This window comes from Etheostoma cragini, chromosome 21 (assembly GCF_013103735.1).
Source record: "Etheostoma cragini isolate CJK2018 chromosome 21, CSU_Ecrag_1.0, whole genome shotgun sequence".
In the NCBI taxonomy this organism is placed as follows: Eukaryota; Metazoa; Chordata; class Actinopteri; order Perciformes; family Percidae; genus Etheostoma; species Etheostoma cragini.
In genome coordinates, this window is record NC_048427.1 from 12,302,875 (window position 1) to 12,322,286 (window position 19,412).

Sequence of the window (19,412 nt, forward strand, 5' to 3'; positions counted from 1 at the left end):
ACTATAACAAAAAGAAATCTTGAGGGAGATGGAAAAAATAAGTTTTTCAGAGTAGGCCCAGAACATATTCAGATATAAGATATTCAGACAGATTCTGTATCATCAAAAGACCATAAGTTAACAACACAATAATATGGATCAGTTAGACTTTATGCTTCAGTCCAGCAGACCATCCGTTTGCTTTTTCTGTTGGAATCATTGCCGGGTAGTTTCTAAGAAGACATGGGATGTATTGGATACAGACAGCCACCAAATCACAGATGTGGGTATTACAATACATTCCACTACTGATCAATAACTAAATTCCCCTCATCCAAATGCAATCTTTTGATATATCAGAATGCTAGAATATTTTATCTATAAAATATTTCAGGTATGTGTACACTCTGGGTCGGCTGCATTAACTGTTAAAGCAAAGAAAGGTGGCGGGCAGGAGAACAAAGGGGGCAAGGCAAGGACTGTGTGAGACATTAGGATATTAGAAATGGACAGACGAGTGAGAGAGACCGGAGGAGGTTGTGTGTCCTGATGGATGGAGTTTGGTCTTCAGAGGTCCCCCATGTCCCTGTCGTCTCCCCGGCGGGAGTCCGACCTGCCGTTCATCCCGTCCCTCCTGTCCCGTGACCCGTCTCTGGATGAGCGCTCCCGGTCCCTGGACGACCTGGGTGACGAAGCCGCACAAGACAGTCAGTGAAGTAAGCATACAGATTTTAAAAAAAAAGTACAAACCTCAACGAAGTCGGGAAGCTGTGTAAAACGTAATTTAATAAAAACAGAATACAATGATTAGCAAATCCTTTTGAACATATATTCAGCTGATTACACTACAAAGATAAGATAGTCCATGTTCTAACTGATAACTTTTTTTTTGGGGGGCAAATATTCTCTCATCTTGAAATTTGCTTCCTGCAACACGTTTCAAAAAAAGCTGGGACGGTGGCATCAGAGACTGGGAAAGTCAAGGACTGCTATTTTTATTAAACACCCATTTGGAATATTCCACAGGTGAACAGGTTAATTGGTTATGATTGGGTATAATAAGGAGCATCCCCAAAAGACTCAGTTGTGCATCAACATGGACGGGGCAAGTTGCACCACTTTGTGAACAACCGTGTGAGCAAATAGTCAACAGTTTAAGAACAACGTTTCTCAATGTACAGTTGCGAGGGATTTTGGAATTTCATCATCTAGCCCATACTATCATCAAAAGATCCAGAGACCAACATTGATGGGCCGTGACCTTCGATCCCGCAGGCGCCACTGCATTAAAAACCGACATCATTGTGTAAAGGCAGATTACCACGTGGGCTCAGAAACACTTTGGAATACTATTGTCAGTTAACACCATTTGTCTCTACATCTACAAGTGCAAGTTAAAACTCTACCACGCAAAGCGAAAGCCATATACTTCAAACCACCCAGAAACGCCGCCAGCTTCTCTGGGCCCAAGCTCCGATCTGAGGTGGACTGACGCAAAGGGGCAAGTGTGTTGTGGTCTGACGAACCTACATTTCAAATTGGTTTTGGAAGTCATGTCCTTCGGGCCAAAGAGGGGAAGGACCATCCAAATTGTTATCTGCGCAAAGTTCAAAAGCCTGCATCTGTGATGGTAGGGGGGTGTGGTAGTGGCCATGCCATGGGCAACAATCTGTGAAGGAACCATTACATACAGGTTTTGGAGAAACATATGGTGCCATCCAAGCAAGGTCTTTTTCACTGACATCCCTGTTAATTTCAGCAAGACAATGCTAAGCCACATTCTGCATGTGTTACAGCAGCATGGCTTCGTAGTAAAAGGGAGCGGGTACTAGACTGGCCTCCCTGCAGTCCAGAGCTGTCTCCCATTGAAAATGCGTGGCCAGTATGAAGCGCAAAACACGACAACGGAGACCCTGGACTGAATTCGTGCATTAAGCAAGAATTGCATCTACAAAGCTTCAACAATTAGTGTCTTCAGTTCCAAAACACTTACCGAGTGTTGTTAAAAAGAAAAGGTGATGTAACATCACGGTAAACATGCCCGTCCCAGCTATTTTTGAACATGTGCAGGCATCAAATTCAAAATGAGTGAATATGTGCAACAACAAAAAAAACAATAAAAATGTATCAGTTTGAACATTATATGGTTTGTCTTTGCAGTGTATTCAATTGAATATAGGTTGAAAAAGATTTGCAAATCATTGGATTCTGCTTTTATTTACGTTTTACACAGCATCCCGACTTCATTGTAATTGGGGTTTGGAGATAGCAAGGGTTTATTCGTAAAGAGCTAAATTATAAACTCCATCAGGACGGATAATCCTCTGACTTTAATTTAAGATAAATTCATGATCACAATCTAGTAAAGAGATTACACACAAATAACTTCCAAGCTTCTGCCAAAAATGCCAATTGAGGATGAGCTGTGTTACTAGTTAATGGGATGGTGACTGCTGAGTGATGCAATCTATCAAGCAGTTTCTTAGATCAATCCTTATGAAAAAGCAGCAATCCATGAAACCCAAAACATTTGCATAGCGTGACAAATGTGTCTTCTTGGAAGTTATATTCTGCGGGGCTTGGTGTGAACTGTGTAAGCGTTGTTGTGTGTTTACTTGTGTCTGGAGCTCTGCTCGTGGTTGTGACGGTGTCCTCGGCTACGAGAGCGGGATCGGCTGCGATGCCTCCTCCTCCTCTCCCTGGAGCGTGAGCGCGAACGGCGCTTGTCTCGTGATGTGGAGCGCGAGCGCCGCCTTCTGCGGTCACGAGAGTGAGATCTGATCAAAAATAACAGACACGCGCACTTGCGTTATAATTTACCTTTGATGACTACATTAATCAGAATTGACCAATTTTAAATGTGAACAGATAGAGAAGCTTTTTTACCTTTTCTGCTCTCTGCTCCGTGATCTGGTCCTAGGAATGGAGGGATGCAAAACCATCAGTTTAAAGAGTTAAAATCACACATAAACTAACTTCCATAAATGTCTCCAGGCTTTTTGATGTCTGCACCCACCTCTTCTTCATCTTTTCCTCTTTCTCCCTCTCTTCCCGTCTCTTCAAGCGCTCCTGGTTCCTTTTCTCCTGCTTGTCGACCACGGTTTTCTGATTTAAATAAATAAATAGCACAAATTAGAGATAAAACTATCCTTATGTAAACCACCCATGCTACTCCATACAGGACACACTTAAAGTTATTTTTGTAGCAATGGGTTTATGGTAGGACTGGGCAATATATCGATATCGTGATATAAGACTGGATATCGTCTTAGATTTTGGATATTGTAATATGACATAAGTGTTTTCATTGTTTTAAAGGCTGCATTACAGTAAATTGGTGTGATTTTCTGAACTTACCAGACTTTTCTAGCTGTTCTATTATTTGCATTTTCACCACTTAGTCATTATATTGACATTACTGAAGATTATTTATTTTAAATATAAGTGTGAAGATATTTTGTCAACGCATAAGTTGTAAATACTACAATATTGCTGCAATATTGATGGAGGTATTTGGTCAAGAATATAGTGATATCTGATTTTCTCCACAATTGCCAAGCCCTCGTTTAGGGTTTACATTAGGACTGAACGATATTGTGTTTTAGCATTGACATCGCGATGTGCGCATGCGCGATAGTCACATTGCAGGACGTTGTGATGTCGACGCTAAAACTTTCTTGCTGCTTGATAGAAAAGTAAACTTTCACCGCTCTGCTTTTACATGATTATTACCATCCGACCCCTCCTCTTTAAGACAGGTTGCCATATGGCCAACATGTCTATGTGACGTTAGTCCGACGGGTTTTATTGTTATAGGAAGTGAGGCTCTTTGCATCTAGAAAAGTACCGTGGGCAGCAGCTTGATGGGAAGTGAGAGAAGCTACAGTGGTCCGTGTTTTATGTTTGCTGCAAATACAAACAAAAAAATCACCTGATTAACATAATCCCAATCTCTCCCGGCCATTTCCCCCCCGCAGAAAGCTGCTAGCAGCCAGGCTAAAGCTAATACAGTTAGCCTAAAGAAACAAGGGGTCCATCTGTAGCAACTAACGTTACTGTTCGGTGCCGTGGCGCTGGAAACGTAACACTAACTACAGAAGTCGGTCTGATCTAACGTAATATACACTTAATTTAATTGTTCTTGGATACAAAGAGTTTGTTGCTAATAAAGTAAACATTATTAGTGCGTGTGACATGCAGGTCTGATCAATTTATCAAACAAACAAGCTGACCTCGGTAGTTGACCACAACCTGAAACTAAGACAAAGCAACTTTAGCAATACTTTAGCCTGGATTGACAGTGTAATGCTAGTCAACCAGTGTATTTCTACTTAATTTCCCTCGCCAAAATCACTTCAGAAGAGTAGTCGCAGCGCTTACTTGCTTTGGTGTTTGTAAAGCACTCAAGTTAAACAAAGAATGGTTCACATTAGAAAAGATCCTTATTATTTTTTTATCTTCTATGTAGATGCACTCCCCTACAAAATCCCCGCAGTAGTTAACAATGATTTATTATTTCCAAATAGAGCAATTTATATAATCTTTTAAAAATTATTTTGTTTTTTCATCCATCTACCTATCTATCAAAAAAAGTGCACATGGTTGGACAGGCTGGCACTTACCTTTAGTTGGTCCAGTTTCTCTCTGATCTGAATGAAGCCCAGATGAAGCTTTCCACCAAAATGGTCAGCCAAACGACGATCGTTGTCATGGAGACCCAGGTAAGCAGAGCACACCTCGCACACCCGAAGCTTCTGCTGCTGGAAACTGGAGGCTGGCATTGAGTTTCTGTACTCTTCCTGAGAGAGAGACAGAAAAAGAAAAGGAGATGCATTAAAAGGATAAGACAATTATTTTTAATATAAAGGAAAAACACAACATCACCCTAAAATGGAAGCACTTCCCAAGGTCCCATTACTTCCTTACCTCTGCATCCTTCTTTCTAGTGCGGACCTTCTCAACTTCCTGCAGGACTTTCTGGGCCTCGTCGACGTTTCCCTCGGCTCCAAGCTGCTCAGCCTTGGCCAGGAGCTTCCCTATTTCCTCATTCAGCTCATGGACCTTCTCTGCCTGCGACACAGCACCAACACCACAATTTACGTCTATCCCAAAACACACTGTTATAGCAAACTAGATGCCGCATAAAAAATGTGACTCAGTTTACGTCACAAGTCTGAATGTATTACATGGGGATCACAGTGTCTGTTCTTACAAATCTTTTTTAACTCACCTTGGCTGCCACCTCAGCACTGATCTCTTCTTGGGTCTCAGCGAGGCGCTTCTTGGCTAGTTCTGTCCTCCGGTCACAGTCAGCAATGAATGATTCCAGGTGCTCGACCGCCTTTTGGAACGAGAATATTAGTATTATATTATAGTAGATTTCTATACATTAGCCCCATAGGAAACTTTTAGTAGGGGTATGCTGATTAACAACAATCACTTGGTTCAGAGGGATGGATATTAATTGCTACCCAAAAAAATATTGGAGTCCTTGAGGCGCTGCACTCATCAACTCTGCAATAACATTGTCTACATCTCCAAATAAGGTTTGCGCAAATTGTTTTTACAGTGCAGATGTCGTCTAAAACAGTTTTGTGGCTGTAACTCTGGTGTATTAGTAGGAAGCACCATTGTAGCATTATTGAGGTAGATGAATGAGCCAATAGTTACTTCTCCACAAAAGCAACAAAAAGTCTATTTTTACAGAAGCTGTTGAAAATAGACAAATTAGCTAATAAAAACGGATCCGGAAACAAGTGAAGTTCTTGTGGTCATGCTAAATGATGTGACCTGAGACTACTGTCACCAGCGGTTTTTAATCACTTGACTTTAATACTAACAGTGACACCTGTAGCTTCAAAGCCAGCTAGCCCCTAAAACAACAGTTTCTGTGTTCTACTACACAATTCGATGATCTGCACAACTGCATTAGTTATAGTCGGACACCACTTACGTCAAGCTCGAAGAACAGATCTCTCTCCTTGGAAGCAATTTCATAATCTGCCCGAAGTGCCAGGTCATGGATCTTCGTGCACTCTCCCAGGTCCATACGCTGTCACCAAAACACATGCACACATGACTCAAACTGCACTCATGTTGCAAAAGGTTTAGGATTACATGTAGTACATGGTTTAGATCTTCTTTTCACCATTAACTGATATCCTGTGAAATAAATACTGAATATTTTCAGGCAGTCAGACTTAAATTGTAGGCCACTTACAGTTCCAGACAGGATGTCATGTGGACAGCAGTTTAGAAGATGACTTTTGCAGACACGTTCGTCAGTGAACTTGACCCTCTGTCGCGTTTCATCCCCTGAAACAGTCCAAAAACAGCCAGTGAGAAAGACCTCACATATTTGTTAGCAGGGGCGAGGTATCCAGTGCTTTACTATACTGTAATTGCAAAACATTGAATGGGCAGTATGTGTCACTATAAATGCATTAAAGGATTTTGTACCCATCAAAAGGAGTGAAACCAATTGTTTCATTTTCCGATTGTCAAAACTTTACTTTAAACACATCCTTCATTGGTATAGCCTATTTACCTGTAATAAATAATGTGCCTCTGCTGGACTACCTTTATCCATGAATGTGTCAAGATTGAAGTAAAAGTTACATGTAGCTCCTGTTATTCTTGGTGCTTACCAACCTTTCCCAAGCCCTAATAAAAAATGGCGATGATTGAGCCTTAGTTTAACTTGTGATATGACTCAATGTCCACTCTGTAAGCGTGGAGCATTATGAGTCTAAGCTAATAGGTAGGGACACAAACCAGGTAAATACCAAACTTGTGCTTCAGTTATCTAGTGTGAACAAAGGTATCTTCATTTTCAAAAAGTTTATTACATTTCAATGCATATAACTATGCAGGAAAGACTGCTATCAAGACTGATGAGAAATGTAAACATTTCAGACAAATGTTCCAGCCAAGCCTTCTACAGAATATGAAGCATTGAAAAGAAATTCAAAACAAAAAAAACACAAAAGAAATCCAAGGAAAAAATGTTGTTTATACACACTGCGATCTGCACCACATACTGTACCCTTCTGCATCTTCAAGACCTCAGCTGCAGAATTTTAAACCCGCTGTAGAAAAGTATAAATGGGAACAGTTTTCTTGCCCATACCTGTAGTAAGAAGTTGGGAGTCATACACAAGTCAGATTGTAAATGATGTGTGCAAAGTTTTTTCTTCTTCCGATGATTGTTAAAATTGCCTTCTGATAACTGACGTCTCATTGAAAACTGTGATTGAACTGCTTGTTTGGATTCTGCGCGACCAGACGTCTTAGCTCAAGCAGCATAATACTACTCCAAATTGTAATTCTAGTGCCACTGAAGATATACCCATTTGTGTATTTAAAAAAAAGCTATAGTAACTTCCGGAAGGCAAACAAATGGTTTGGATATTCATCATAACAGCTTTAAAAATTATGTGTGACTCACGGCTCGATGAACATGAGGCTTTTCTGCAACTCCTTTGCAGATTGTTGTAGGCTGGCAAAGATACACTGAACCTTAATGAATAAAATAAAGGGGCCACAATTGTTCAGTTTGTATGCAACAAATGTATGGGAGAATTTGATATCAATCTCATCACACATACACCCACAAGCTCACAACACAAGTTCACTCTCATTGTTCAAATCGAATTATCAACTTGTTAAAAGATAATCCACAGGGCTGTAGTTCCATTCAATCAACTGACAGGATGAACCTCTGATTTATAAAATGACAGGTTAGCAATAAGCTGCCATTTCTGCCCATGAGAATCAGACTTGGCAGCTGTGTTACCTTTTAATGTTTGTATCCAAAGGGCTGGAACAAGTTAGCAAAAATTAGATTTCAGCATGTCAAAGCACCCACAGAAACAACAGTAGTTACACTGTCAAGATAACAGCATTCATTCATTTTTAACAGAATACACTTGTCAGGTTTGCTAAATAGGCTTTGCCACCTAGCTTTCACTTTTAAATTAATTATGTATTTAAATACCAAGCAGTAGTGCTGTGACACAGTTTGTTCTAGTTGCACACTCAGGAACACTGTTAGCAGCTAAAGAGGATCAGAATAAAAACCACAACAAAATTACGATCTATATTTATTTATGATTGTTCAGTAAATTCAAGTACAACCTGTTGTGCTTTTACTTCACTTGCACATATTTCCATTTTTTGTCTATACATTTTTTACAGGCATGTATCTGACAGCTGCAGTAACAGGTTATTTAGCTGATGAGGATTTTTCATACAAAACATAATCAACTTCAAATAAAAGATTGGATTTACAGCTATGTAATTAACTATCCAACAGTACAGTTATATAAAGTATTTAAAATAAGCCCGTCATTTCAACAGTCACGACATTTAACTACTGCTCCGGCATTAGGGCGTTGATCCTAACACCACCTTTCTAACAATTGCTATACTACTGCATAATAAATTATTTGACTTAGATACTTCAAATACATTTCGCTAATTGTAATTGGGGAGTTTAACTTGAGTAAAGATTATGAATAACGTTACGGGACCTTAGCTTGTAACGTTACTTGAACGTATTTCTTTTACTAACTTTAGTTCTACTTCTTTAAACACTGATGGCGTAACGTTAGCACTACTGAGGTTTAGTGCATAATATCAATAATATTCTTCTGCATTTGCCTTCTCACATTATGACGTTAGCCATAACTACAACATTACGCCTAAGGCCACTTCAGTAATAAGGTTAACTGGCAGGCCCAGTGCGACGTTTCGCATGTACGTCTCCTTTAAATGTGTGTTACGTACGTTATGAGGAATATGCAATGTAACAGTGGTGTTAACGGAATTCACGGAATTACCTAGAATTTGAATTATTGCCAAGGATGGATAAACTGTTGTAGCTATATGGTTCAACGGTATGTAGCGTTATCTAGCTAACTTGGCTACTAACGTTAGCTAGCTGAGCGTTTAACGCTAAAGTTGTAACGTGTTAACGTTTAAGGCGGAACTAAACACGTGACGAGTTTTTAAATTAAAATGACCTCAATGGATACACACATTAAATCCTAAAGTTAATCCGTAAAGGATACTTGAATCCAATGTTACTGTATTTTACACAGCCCTCTGCAGTATTACATCCATTCATGCAGGTCTGTCCATCACACACCAACACAAGCCAGCCGCAGCAGTGGCTCCATCTTGGCTAGCTAGCTAGCTCAGCTAGCATGCTACAGCAACTCACCATCCCTTGCTGTTCCCATTAGCTGGTCGAGTAAAGCTCTCATTTGAGCTTGGGCAGACATTGTTGTGGGTCTTCCGTCGACAGCACTATAGAAAAATAAGCAACTGAAAACAGTTCCTTAGTATTTTTGTGTTGTTATTTGATTAAATATTCATCCAAGCATCACCTCTCGTCGATTTTCTCTATTTCGTGGACTCGCCAGTTTCCGTTTTATGTTAAGGAAATTACGTCAGGCTCTGTTTGAAAGGAGGGCTGTCAGAATGAAATTGACCAATCGTTATGTTTGAGAACAAGCGAATTAACCAACCAGAGCGGCTTGAACGCTTGCTAAGGTTGTATTATTTGCCCTGAATTTAACCTCTCAGGCAGCACAAACTCACGGGCTGACACCCCCTGCTAGCTTTCCAAACTAAGTTATATTTAGATTTATGTTAGAGAAGATTACTGTAATGCTTATTGTCGTAGTTTGGGAGTTTGACATCGTTTGGGTATGTACATGTTCAACGTAGGCAGAGAGTAAGGGCTATCCGCGAGACAAACTCAGGGCATCAATCCTAACCTATCTGGGATTTGTTTACAGAGTTGAGGCTGACAGGCAGCTGTGTGTTGCTCTGTCAGGCCTATATATAACCACCACACCAGTGATCACCGAAGACGACAGTGGAGATAAAAGTAAGATTTTTTTTATTTTATTTTTTTCAGTGTAACGTAAGGCCTAGTTCTTCATTCACGTAGCGGGATTTTCGCCACCTAAATTTTCTTGTACCATCCTCTTTGCGGCCTGACCTTTGTTCAACAAGTTAGCAAACACGTGAACTTTCCAAACCAAAGCTCGCTAAAATAGCTATCCGACATTGAACCACTCGGTGGAAAACTTGAACTACTTAGCTAACATCGTACGGGGAATTCTCTGATTTTGAAATAGTTGTGACAGGTAACGTCATGAGCTTGCTAACTAACTTTACATACTTTTAAATAAGCCCGCGGCTGTAACGTTAAAACAAACAGAGTACGCTAGCTTGGGTGATGATGATTAGTCATTATGGGTTTGTTGTTTTCGGGTCAGGGAAATCTCTGGAGTCAGTGCTGGCACAGCCAGGTCTGAATAGGCTCAGATCCACAAAGCTTGATGCAGCAGAAATAGCTGGACTGACACTGCTGCATTCAGTATTTTCTCATGTACTGTCTGTGATTGGGTTACTTCGACACATCCGGGTTTGTAGTTTACGCCACACTGGGACAGATACAACAGCAAACTCTATGTCATAATAGGATATAAAGATAAACAGGGTTTTGTAATTTTAGTGCTGATTTAAGACCAGCATTCTATTGAGGCAAGGTTTGACTGTAAGCTCTTTTCCCTGTTAAGCAGATCTCTGGGCTGGTAATGCATTGAGGCAACAATGGAGACCACAGGCAGTGCCACTGAAGGCGAGCCCCTGAAGAGAGGAGAGGACAGGGCAGAGATGGGAACAGCACCATCAGCAACAGAGATGAAGAAGAAGAAGAGTTGTAAGGAAGGCTTGGGTTTTGTCAAACTGAACCATTGGCGAACTGCAGCCTTCTTCTTCTCTTTATTCCTCTGCCTCACCATAGTGTTCGCCTTCTCATTCATCATCCCTTGTCCTGTCAGACCACAATATCTCGTTACCTGGAACCGGACTTTCTCTGAAGCGGGTGTGTACAATTGTGTGCTTTTCACTGTTTGCTTGTGTTTTTTGTTGCTGTTGTTTGCAGGAGTTACTATGATTCTCTTCTTCTCTGCCACAGCAACCTATGACTTCTTAGCTATCGAAGATGCAAGCAAAGACAAGGTGATGGATGTCCTGTTTGTCCTCAAAAACACACAAGGCAGTCAAAACAATACGTGTGCTGATGGAGGTATAAAGTGTTATTTGATTTTAATTTATTTATAAATCATGAGGAAACAAGAGTTGGATTGCTCTCTATATTGCAGCTCTGTGTCGCATTTGTTTTGTGTAATTGAGACCCACCGTGTGTTTTCCAGGTCTGCCCTCGCCATGTGTGTTTGTTGTGGCAGTGGATGGGACAGATGGAGAGACGCTGTGGGAGTGTCCACTGGCTCCCGAGTTCCACTGGGCCCAGTGTGGTCTGGACAAAGAAACAGGCAGAACGTGGGACTGTCTCCTATCCCACTCTGACCAACTCACAGCTATCACTAGCAAATACACTGGTTAGTGACTCATTACTCTCTGTATTATATATATATCATAAATAACATCACATTTGCCTTGCTATACAGCTGTTAAAGATCTATGTAGTCTTAGCATCAAACATGTTAACACAATCTTAACGCATTAAAAAACCACCAGTTTAATGGGATTATAGCATAGCACCATTTAAAGTGTTCTGATATGTGTTTTTGTGAAAATTGCTGTGGACCATGTATTTTTCTACAAATACAATTTATTGCAATGTAACAACTAAAGCAAGAATCCTAATGCATTGTGAACATTTAATAGTTTTAGTAGTAAGAAATTATTTTTGCTTAACATACTCAGCAAGGTTCATCTTCTGAGGAGGCAGTGATGTAGTTAAAACCTTTTTTGTTTAGAAAAAAAATGAAATTAAAAGCTTGGTTAAAAAATAATAATAATGTCAATGCCCACTTACTAACTTTTCTCAACTGCTATTTCCAAGGTCAAGAATTGACTTTGACTCTAAATCAGCTAAACTCGTGTACAGAGGGTCAGTCCTTGCAGCAGCTGTTGCGGGTTCATTTGCTGCATGTCATTTCCTCTCTGCCTCCCCTTTCGTGTCTTCAGCTGTCCTATCAAATAAAGGTCTAAAATGCTCCAACAAATCTTTAAAAAATCAGCTGAACTCAGTTAGATTAAGTGCCCTGCTCCTGTGTGTGTGTGTGTGTGTGTGTGTGTGTGTGTGTGTACAGGTGACATCAAGTGGCAGCAGCCTCAGCCTCCTGGTCTGCACAGCACTGCGCCTGTTCTTAGTGTCCCAGATCTGGATGGGGACAAGGTCGGCGACGTGGCTCTGGTGGCATCTAACGAAACACAGGTAAACATCAGTTGTGTCCTTTCCTACTGTTACATTTATTTCCTTGCTTTGCTCTTTTCTTACAGTGCAATGCTTGAGTCTGTGTCTTGTAAAACGAATCTGCAAAGAAAGGATTTAATTATACAAATAATAATCACTGGCAGGGAAATGTTGCAGCAAAATAAAATTCAACTAATTCCCAGGCTCTCGTCTTATCTGTAGACTCGGCTGCTATTCCTCTCAGGGAAGACGGGTGTCCAGATTGGTTCTACGGTTGTTCTCAACTCCACAAAAACAGCCAATCATCTTCTCTTTTGCACTACAGAAGGTTCTTACTATGTGCTACTACAAACAGGTTTGTTTCCGAAATCAACTTCCACAACCTGTTAGTGCCCATCTGCAGTTAGACAGGCTGAGTCATTCCTAATGGAGAAGTCCTGCACTGTATCAAAATAGTTAAGACGTGTCAGAAATTAGATTTGCCAACCCAAAGCTATAAAAAGCTGTTCTCACATATGTGAAGAGAAAAAGTTAACTCTAAGTTCTCTTACAGCTGTTGTACATAGATGTATACATTTGATGGCAGTAGTGAGTAATCCTGTGCTCATTCACAGACACTGGCCTGTATGGACTGGCACTGTGGAGGATTGCTGCCAAGGCCAAAGCAGGGATGGAGGTCGGCCTCAAGAAGGATAAGCACTGGGAGAAGAATGCCAGTGCAACATCCGACCTTGTACCCATCTACAAGTAATAAGCAGAATACCTTCACCTTTAGATTCCCTTCCCACAACACAGAGTTCACTTGCATTTACAACTTGTCGTCATTTGGCTTCAGCTGACATGTATCTCCACTCTGCAGGTCTGATTCAGTGAGTCAAGTGTTGACAACAAGTGAAACAGACGATTCACCCAACCTGCTGCTTGTGACCGGGAAGGAGGTGGCATTAGTCGATGGAAAACATTTGCAGCTACTGTGGAGATTCAATATCAGCTCAGTCCCCAGGTTACAATTCTGTTTGTTTTTAGATTGCACATACAAACGAATTTGAGCTGAGAGGATTAGTTTTATCACAATGATGTTTTTTTTGGCTGGAAATCAAATAGTGTTATAATGCCATGAAATCTCATCTATCTTTAAATTCTGGTCATTTTGGTTTGGGGGAGCTCTTTAAATGTCCCGGTGAACCATATACTATCATTATAACCAGGCTGGTTGAGTCTCATAAGTCTTCTTCTTTGTGTTCACTTACATTCAGTAAGCCCTCCTTTGGACACTTTAACAAAGACAATTTTCTTGACGTTGTAATTGAGGATTATGTCGGCAACTTCACAAAGAGGGTAAGACGGCTGTGATACCTACAGTTATTTTCTGTGTCCAACTTCCTTCATGCGGTGATAGATTTAAAACCTACATTGACAGTACCAGTGTCTGTTTGGCATGTAGGTCATAATTCTTGATGGGAAGTCCGGTCATGTGCTGTGGGAAGTCGAGCTTTTGGCCAGTCCTAACTCACCGAGACCCGCCTCGATACACACCACCAACTCCTTCTCGGTCTTTGTGTTTTGGGGCATGATGCCTTCAGAGACAAACTCATCTGTAAGTGACTATTTTTAAAGATGAATGTTAATGGATTTCTCAAAAAAATGCTAACCGGTACTCAAATTTCATTGCAGGAAACATTCACAAGTGACCGACATTCTTACTTGCTCCACCCTCTCTATTCTAAAGTCCTCCTTGAGTCAACTACTTTCATGGAACACATCATAACATTTAAAGGTGCTTTTGGTTTTTTTATGCTCCAAACTTTTTGTGAATCAGTGGTGGGAGGGGTGAGAAACACTGGGGTCAGCTCTTTGTGTGACTGTATTTGTGTTTTTATCTTAGCCACGCTGTTGGAGCATGGACGCCACGCTGCCTACATCCTGCTGACAGGCCCCGGGACGGAGGGAGAGGAAGGCACCGTGGTCCTCAGCAAGCGAAAGATGAAGCAGGACGTCCCTGACAGCAAAGTACTCCGTATTGGCACCGACGGAAGTTCCGAGACAAATGAGGACATCAAAGAGGCCTTAAATCGTCTCCGCTTTAGTGACTGGTGAAAGGACCATCTGTAACATGTAGAGTGTATCCTAAGTGTTCAAACTATTTTGACACAACTGACTGTATGTTAGCTTCAAAACCAAAGTGTTTACACTAACTAGGACTTTCCACTTTACTGCTGACAACCAAAACATTTCCTTTATGTTTAGAGGATTATGTTGGCTTGATTTAAGCAGGCTCTTTACTCAAATTCCATTGGACAAACTGGGCATTACTGCGTACATACTATCATATATTTGATCTGAGCTAGTGTCCAAAAAACTACTGTTCCTTGACGATGGCATAGCATTTCTGCTCTTCTCCTGCTGATAAATCAAGAAGACCTGTCTTGCTGTACTGTTTTTAGCACTTTCCTGCATCAATGCAAGGCTCTTTTTTTGAAATTATTTTAATCTATGCAACTGTGCACGTCGCACTGGGCTTCAATAGTGCATCACGCCACCACAGGGGATAGTTCTTGTGAATTTCAAATTATAGTCGCTTGAAAGGAATGGTTGGACAATTACAGGGTTTTTCCTTTGGTACATTTTTCTAAAACATGTACAGTAAAACAGACAGATGCACATTGAAACTTGAAATACAACGGAAACCTGACCAGCCTTGACGTACAGTACACACTATGTTGTTACATGTCTTGTTACGTATTCTGTTTGTTAGTAGTTAGGCTGTTTTGTAGTACGGGACTGTTGTCAATCATCAAGATTTGTGTCCCTTACTTACTTAATCCGAGAAGTTGTAACTAGTGATGATCTTTATTGCACACTGACTAAATCTTTGAGGAATTCAATGCTGAGTAGCCCGTCTGAGTAGGTTTTCCATGATATTGAGTTACTGATGTGCATTTATTGCTCCTTATGAAGCTGTTTTATTTCTCTGTGATTTCTATTCGTTAAATAAGTGAAGTGTTTTTGCTGTACATTCATGTTTTGAACGTGTGGGCTTTTCTTTCTGAATTATGTTTGAATTTGAATAATATTAAACGGTTTTAAAGAAACTTGTCTTCTCAAAGATGTCTTTATATTAAGAGCAAATGCAAGGAAAGTAGAAAATACCTGAGGCATCGTTCGAATTGCAATTGAAGTTGTAATCCTCACAAATCGAAAGCATTAAAATCCTTTTAGTCTGCAAGATTTATTTATTTTTTAGCAAGAATGAATCATAGAGTAATGTGCTTGACGAAACAAAGTATGAATAAATTAATCTAACACTGAAACAAAGAGTCATCTCGTTTAAAAACAGTAATCCAAAATGTATTAAAATCATGTTTTGCCTGATTTAACAGGATTTTATATTGAACACAATAAAAAAACTTCCTAGTTGCCTCCTCACATATCCAGAATGTGAATATTAGACCATAAAAGCAACCCATTGCTGCCCTCTGCATTGCATTGCAACAGACAACAGCAGAGGCGCCTGGCGGGCTTTCAGTCCATGGTTGCATGGAAGTCAGTCACGTAGCGTACAGCTGAGTCCAGCGTCGCTTTTTCACCATGATGACGCATGACTGCTGACAGTCTTGTGCGCTCCAGAATAATTTGTGGATATTAAAAGTCTGTCCTTGTAGGGAAGAAACCGGATACTGACCCATTTATACCGTATCTGACTTTTTTGGGGGTGAAATGCGAAAAAACAGCACGCTGCAGGAGGAGGTGGATATCGGAGTGCCTTGCCCATGGCTTTGAACTCGAAGGCTCGTGTTACCGCAGTGTGACCTGGCGGTTGTAATTCCTAGACAGAGTTCCTGGTTTGGACAAACTGGGAATGTTCCGCTAACGTGTGTTGGTTTTTTCAAACTGAGAACGAGATATGTATGAGTGCAGGTCAGGAACACAATAAAACCGCTGCTGCTTTTCCCTAATAGAGCTCCAACAAAACCATCTGCGATACCTTTACTTGATATAGGCTACTTACTTAGTGCAGCCACACGCCTTCTATCAATGATTAACACACATTGTTGAATACAGACTACTTCTGCCTTGAGACAATTCGTGTGAGAAACGTAAATCTACGATATAAATGACACCAAGCTGCACCTGTGGTGTAATTCATCCCGTTTACCTCTCAGTAGACACACTTCACTTAAACAGCTGTGTTGCCTGTCGTTTCAATGTGACCCGCGTCCGCCATATCGGTGTGATAGCACGGCACGGCTGCAACATGCGCGCGTGCTTATCAGAGGAACGTACACTTTCACCGGAAGGTATAAAAGTCACTCAGAGCTCGAGCCAGCAACTGCTACAAAGGTAACGCATACTTGCATGTCTTTCATTTTTCTTAAAAAAAAAAAATAGATTATCATTTTGATCATAATTATAATTATCTCTCATACTGGCATGTGGCCACATGTATTTTATATATCTTTATATACTATGTATTTAAGTTACCAAGAAAAGCTCAGCCGTCTCTTCTGAAAATGATTACTTTCATTTGAGTTGCGGTTGTAGAGGTTTTAATCCATTATCAAAAATCTGCATTTTCTTTGTAATATCAATCAATACCTTGGTCAATTTAAATTAGATTATTACTTGTTTTTATGAACAAGGAATCGAAACTGGGTCGCGTTTGGAGGAAATACTTCTAGTCTTAGTGAACACGGATATTGATAAGCTACCTGCCAATATCATTACCATTATTATCCTGTTATTAAGCTTGTTTGACCGCATATGTTGTGTTATAGCCTACTATAGTTTTATGAAATTCGAAATTTCTAGAAACATCCTAGCCGCGTGAACGTCTCCCCTAAAGATTCCTCTGCGTAGCGTGTGGTCATCTGTCCATACTGTTCAGGTTGTCCACACACCTGGGCTACAGCGTTAGGTGCATTTAAGTCCGTCCGTCTTTATTTGACGCATGATGGGTCTTTAAGCTTAAGTCGTAACCATTGATGGTATTCTCTTGACAGAGGTGAAAATGGCTGAGGACATTAAGACCAAACTTGAGAACTATCGCACTGCTCCCTTTGATGCCAGATTCCCTAACCAGAACCAGACCAGGAACTGCTGGTCCAACTACCTGGGTATGTACAGGCTAAAGCAGTCAACTAATTAAAACCCCACATGCTGTGCCATGTAGATATTAAAATGTATTACTGTACCTGTGGATCAATGTGTAACAAAGTCTTTAGAGTGTTGACCTTACCTGTGGGCTGGAGATAATCCAGTTTGAATTTTTTTTCAGGGGCACTGACATGACCCTGGATGGAGGCCATGGGCTTTTTTTGATATTCATTGTTGTTGTGTCTCTATGAATAGACTATCATCGCTGCCAGAAAGTTCTGGATGCCAAAGGAGTGGACACCACCCCATGTGACTGGTACAAGAGGGTCTACAAATCCCTCTGCCCATTATCCTGGGTAAATGTTTTATAAATGGATTTTTTTCTATGGGAGGAACCACTGTCTAAAAAGACAGTCAAGTTGAATAGTAATAGCAGTAAATATACCCTCCCTTGTGTGGGTTGAGTTTGTTTAACTTGGGTCAAAAACGTTATCGTTCCCCGCATTCCTGTAAGTCTGCTCAGTCCTGAGAATCAAAACAACTGACGAGTTTTTGTCCAAAATAAGAGACTGGAGATTGATGCTTAAAATAATTCTCAGCCGAATAAACATGCAAGAAGGTCCAGCCTATTTTGACTGACTTTTAATAGCAAATCCTAACTATAAGGTCTTCCACATTTTTAGAATTATGGAAAGTTATACATCAGATATCATTACATTTCCTCTGAATTGACTATTTCAATACTTTACACATTATAGAGCATTGCTTGTAGTGTCATTTTCTTTGATAATTTGGTTAAATTAACACTGAATCACATAGACAATTGTATGTAATATTACGGTTGTACTTTAGGTCACACCCCAATCAGTGATGTCATAGCAGGTGTTTGGCCTTTGACGGCTCTGACAGCTCTGTCGAAGATTGACTCATTCTCATAACCCAACAAAGGGCTTCACTCATTTTCTGAACCTTTGTGTTAAAAAATATGTTTTTACAGAACTAAGTTGTGTAATGTGGTCCCTTTAGATCCAGAAATGGGATGACCAGAGAGAAGAAGGGACCTTTCCAGGAAAAATCTGAGTGCCATTTCCAAAGCTGTTGGACTGCAAAGATGTAATCTTCTCAGCTAAATGTTTGTATAAGTGGTGGGAGTCCACGTGGCCCCATTACCACCTTTCCACTGCTGATGTTCTATAACTAAATAGTCATTCCTTACAAATACTATGAAATGTAAAGCAGATTCTGCATTAAAGTATCTGAGGATATATTTATGTAGTTCAGATGTTCCCAATGTGTTTCCTCTGTGGTGAGCTGTTCATCCCACCAGTGAGTATTAATAGATACTTTGTGTTAATTCAAAACAGTATGGAGTCTAGTCAGGACATGATCCTTTTTTTTAGAAAACTGGGGGAAGAGACAATATATTTTGCCATTTTTTATTTATTTCAAATAAACCTACAACAAATATACATATTCAGTCAAGATTAGAAAAATAATTAAATATTTCTAAACACTAATGTCACACACAATAATAGTTACCAACCTACAAAGCAGGACTGAGATACAGAATATTGACCATTGTTGCCTTTGGACACGCTGAAATTAAATACATAAAACTGCATTTCATTACGGTTACGCCTGTCATATGTAAGGAGAATGACATGTTTTTTTCAATAAAGCAGTAAAAACTCCTTTCAAACAAAAGTAACATTTAAAGATGGTAACAGCTGATTTCCCATGCAACAAGTTAGTACAGTAAATATTGAATGAATGAACAACACAACACCAACTACTAAGTGTTATAGTGAAGGTAGAGATAAATAAAGATAAATCCCTTTTTCAAGATTATTCTTCTCAATTTGAGGTAAGGTTATGGTATTTGCATATTAGAAGTCGCCTGTTACTGAATCTACTCAAAATCTAAACTGGCAATTGTCTTTTTGTTTTTTTAATTGTCAGCCAAATTACTAAAACTTGCTTTACTGGCTCAAGATCTGTTTGCGTCCATAAAATCTACCAAATATAGCAACTTCCATAAAGGTCACTTGGATTGCAAACAAGTTTTTTTTCTTTCTACCTGGCGCTAAGCAGAAAAATATAC

General features: G+C 40.1%; 3 protein-coding genes across 11 annotated transcripts; 2 read left to right on the forward strand and 1 right to left on the reverse strand.

Annotated features, from left to right (window-relative positions):
* Nucleotides 1–177: 177 nt before the first annotated feature.
* On the reverse strand, nucleotides 178–9,443 carry luc7l (LUC7-like (S. cerevisiae)). 7 transcript variants are annotated; one of them, XM_034859945.1, is made up of 12 exons: nucleotides 9,203–9,443; nucleotides 7,427–7,497; nucleotides 7,025–7,067; nucleotides 6,200–6,294; nucleotides 5,933–6,031; nucleotides 5,210–5,320; nucleotides 4,906–5,049; nucleotides 4,602–4,778; nucleotides 2,996–3,084; nucleotides 2,866–2,895; nucleotides 2,595–2,756; nucleotides 178–661 (listed from the first exon to the last, which is right to left on the reverse strand). In XM_034859945.1, the coding sequence occupies exons 3-12, from the start codon at nucleotides 7,032–7,034 to the stop codon at nucleotides 547–549; spliced, it is 1,032 nt and encodes a 343-aa protein (XP_034715836.1). In that variant the 5' UTR covers nucleotides 7,035–7,067; nucleotides 7,427–7,497; nucleotides 9,203–9,443; the 3' UTR covers nucleotides 178–546. The 7 variants fall into 7 exon arrangements, with proteins under 7 accessions (XP_034715836.1, XP_034715835.1, XP_034715837.1 ...); XM_034859944.1 differs by having other exon boundaries at nucleotides 7,001–7,067; XM_034859946.1 differs by having other exon boundaries at nucleotides 7,025–7,108.
* Nucleotides 9,444–9,544: 101 nt separating this feature from the next.
* fam234a (family with sequence similarity 234 member A) lies at nucleotides 9,545–15,306 on the forward strand. 3 transcript variants are annotated; one of them, XM_034859934.1, is made up of 12 exons: nucleotides 9,545–9,874; nucleotides 10,572–10,879; nucleotides 10,973–11,083; nucleotides 11,211–11,396; nucleotides 12,114–12,238; nucleotides 12,440–12,572; nucleotides 12,832–12,964; nucleotides 13,077–13,220; nucleotides 13,474–13,555; nucleotides 13,662–13,814; nucleotides 13,892–13,994; nucleotides 14,103–15,306. In XM_034859934.1, exons 2-12 carry the CDS (start codon nucleotides 10,606–10,608, stop codon nucleotides 14,312–14,314), a joined length of 1,656 nt encoding a protein of 551 aa, XP_034715825.1. In that variant the 5' UTR covers nucleotides 9,545–9,874; nucleotides 10,572–10,605; the 3' UTR covers nucleotides 14,315–15,306. The 3 variants fall into 3 exon arrangements, with proteins under 3 accessions (XP_034715825.1, XP_034715826.1, XP_034715824.1); XM_034859935.1 differs by having other exon boundaries at nucleotides 10,575–10,879; nucleotides 13,077–13,215; nucleotides 13,469–13,555; XM_034859933.1 differs by having other exon boundaries at nucleotides 9,546–9,874; nucleotides 10,575–10,879.
* A 1,028-nt stretch (nucleotides 15,307–16,334) lies between these two features.
* LOC117936664 (cytochrome c oxidase subunit 6B1) lies at nucleotides 16,335–18,586 on the forward strand. Its single transcript, XM_034859964.1, has 4 exons — nucleotides 16,335–16,558; nucleotides 17,218–17,331; nucleotides 17,567–17,667; nucleotides 18,338–18,586. The coding sequence occupies exons 2-4, from the start codon at nucleotides 17,226–17,228 to the stop codon at nucleotides 18,389–18,391; spliced, it is 261 nt and encodes an 86-aa protein (XP_034715855.1). The 5' UTR covers nucleotides 16,335–16,558; nucleotides 17,218–17,225; the 3' UTR covers nucleotides 18,392–18,586.
* Nucleotides 18,587–19,412: the final 826 nt, after the last annotated feature.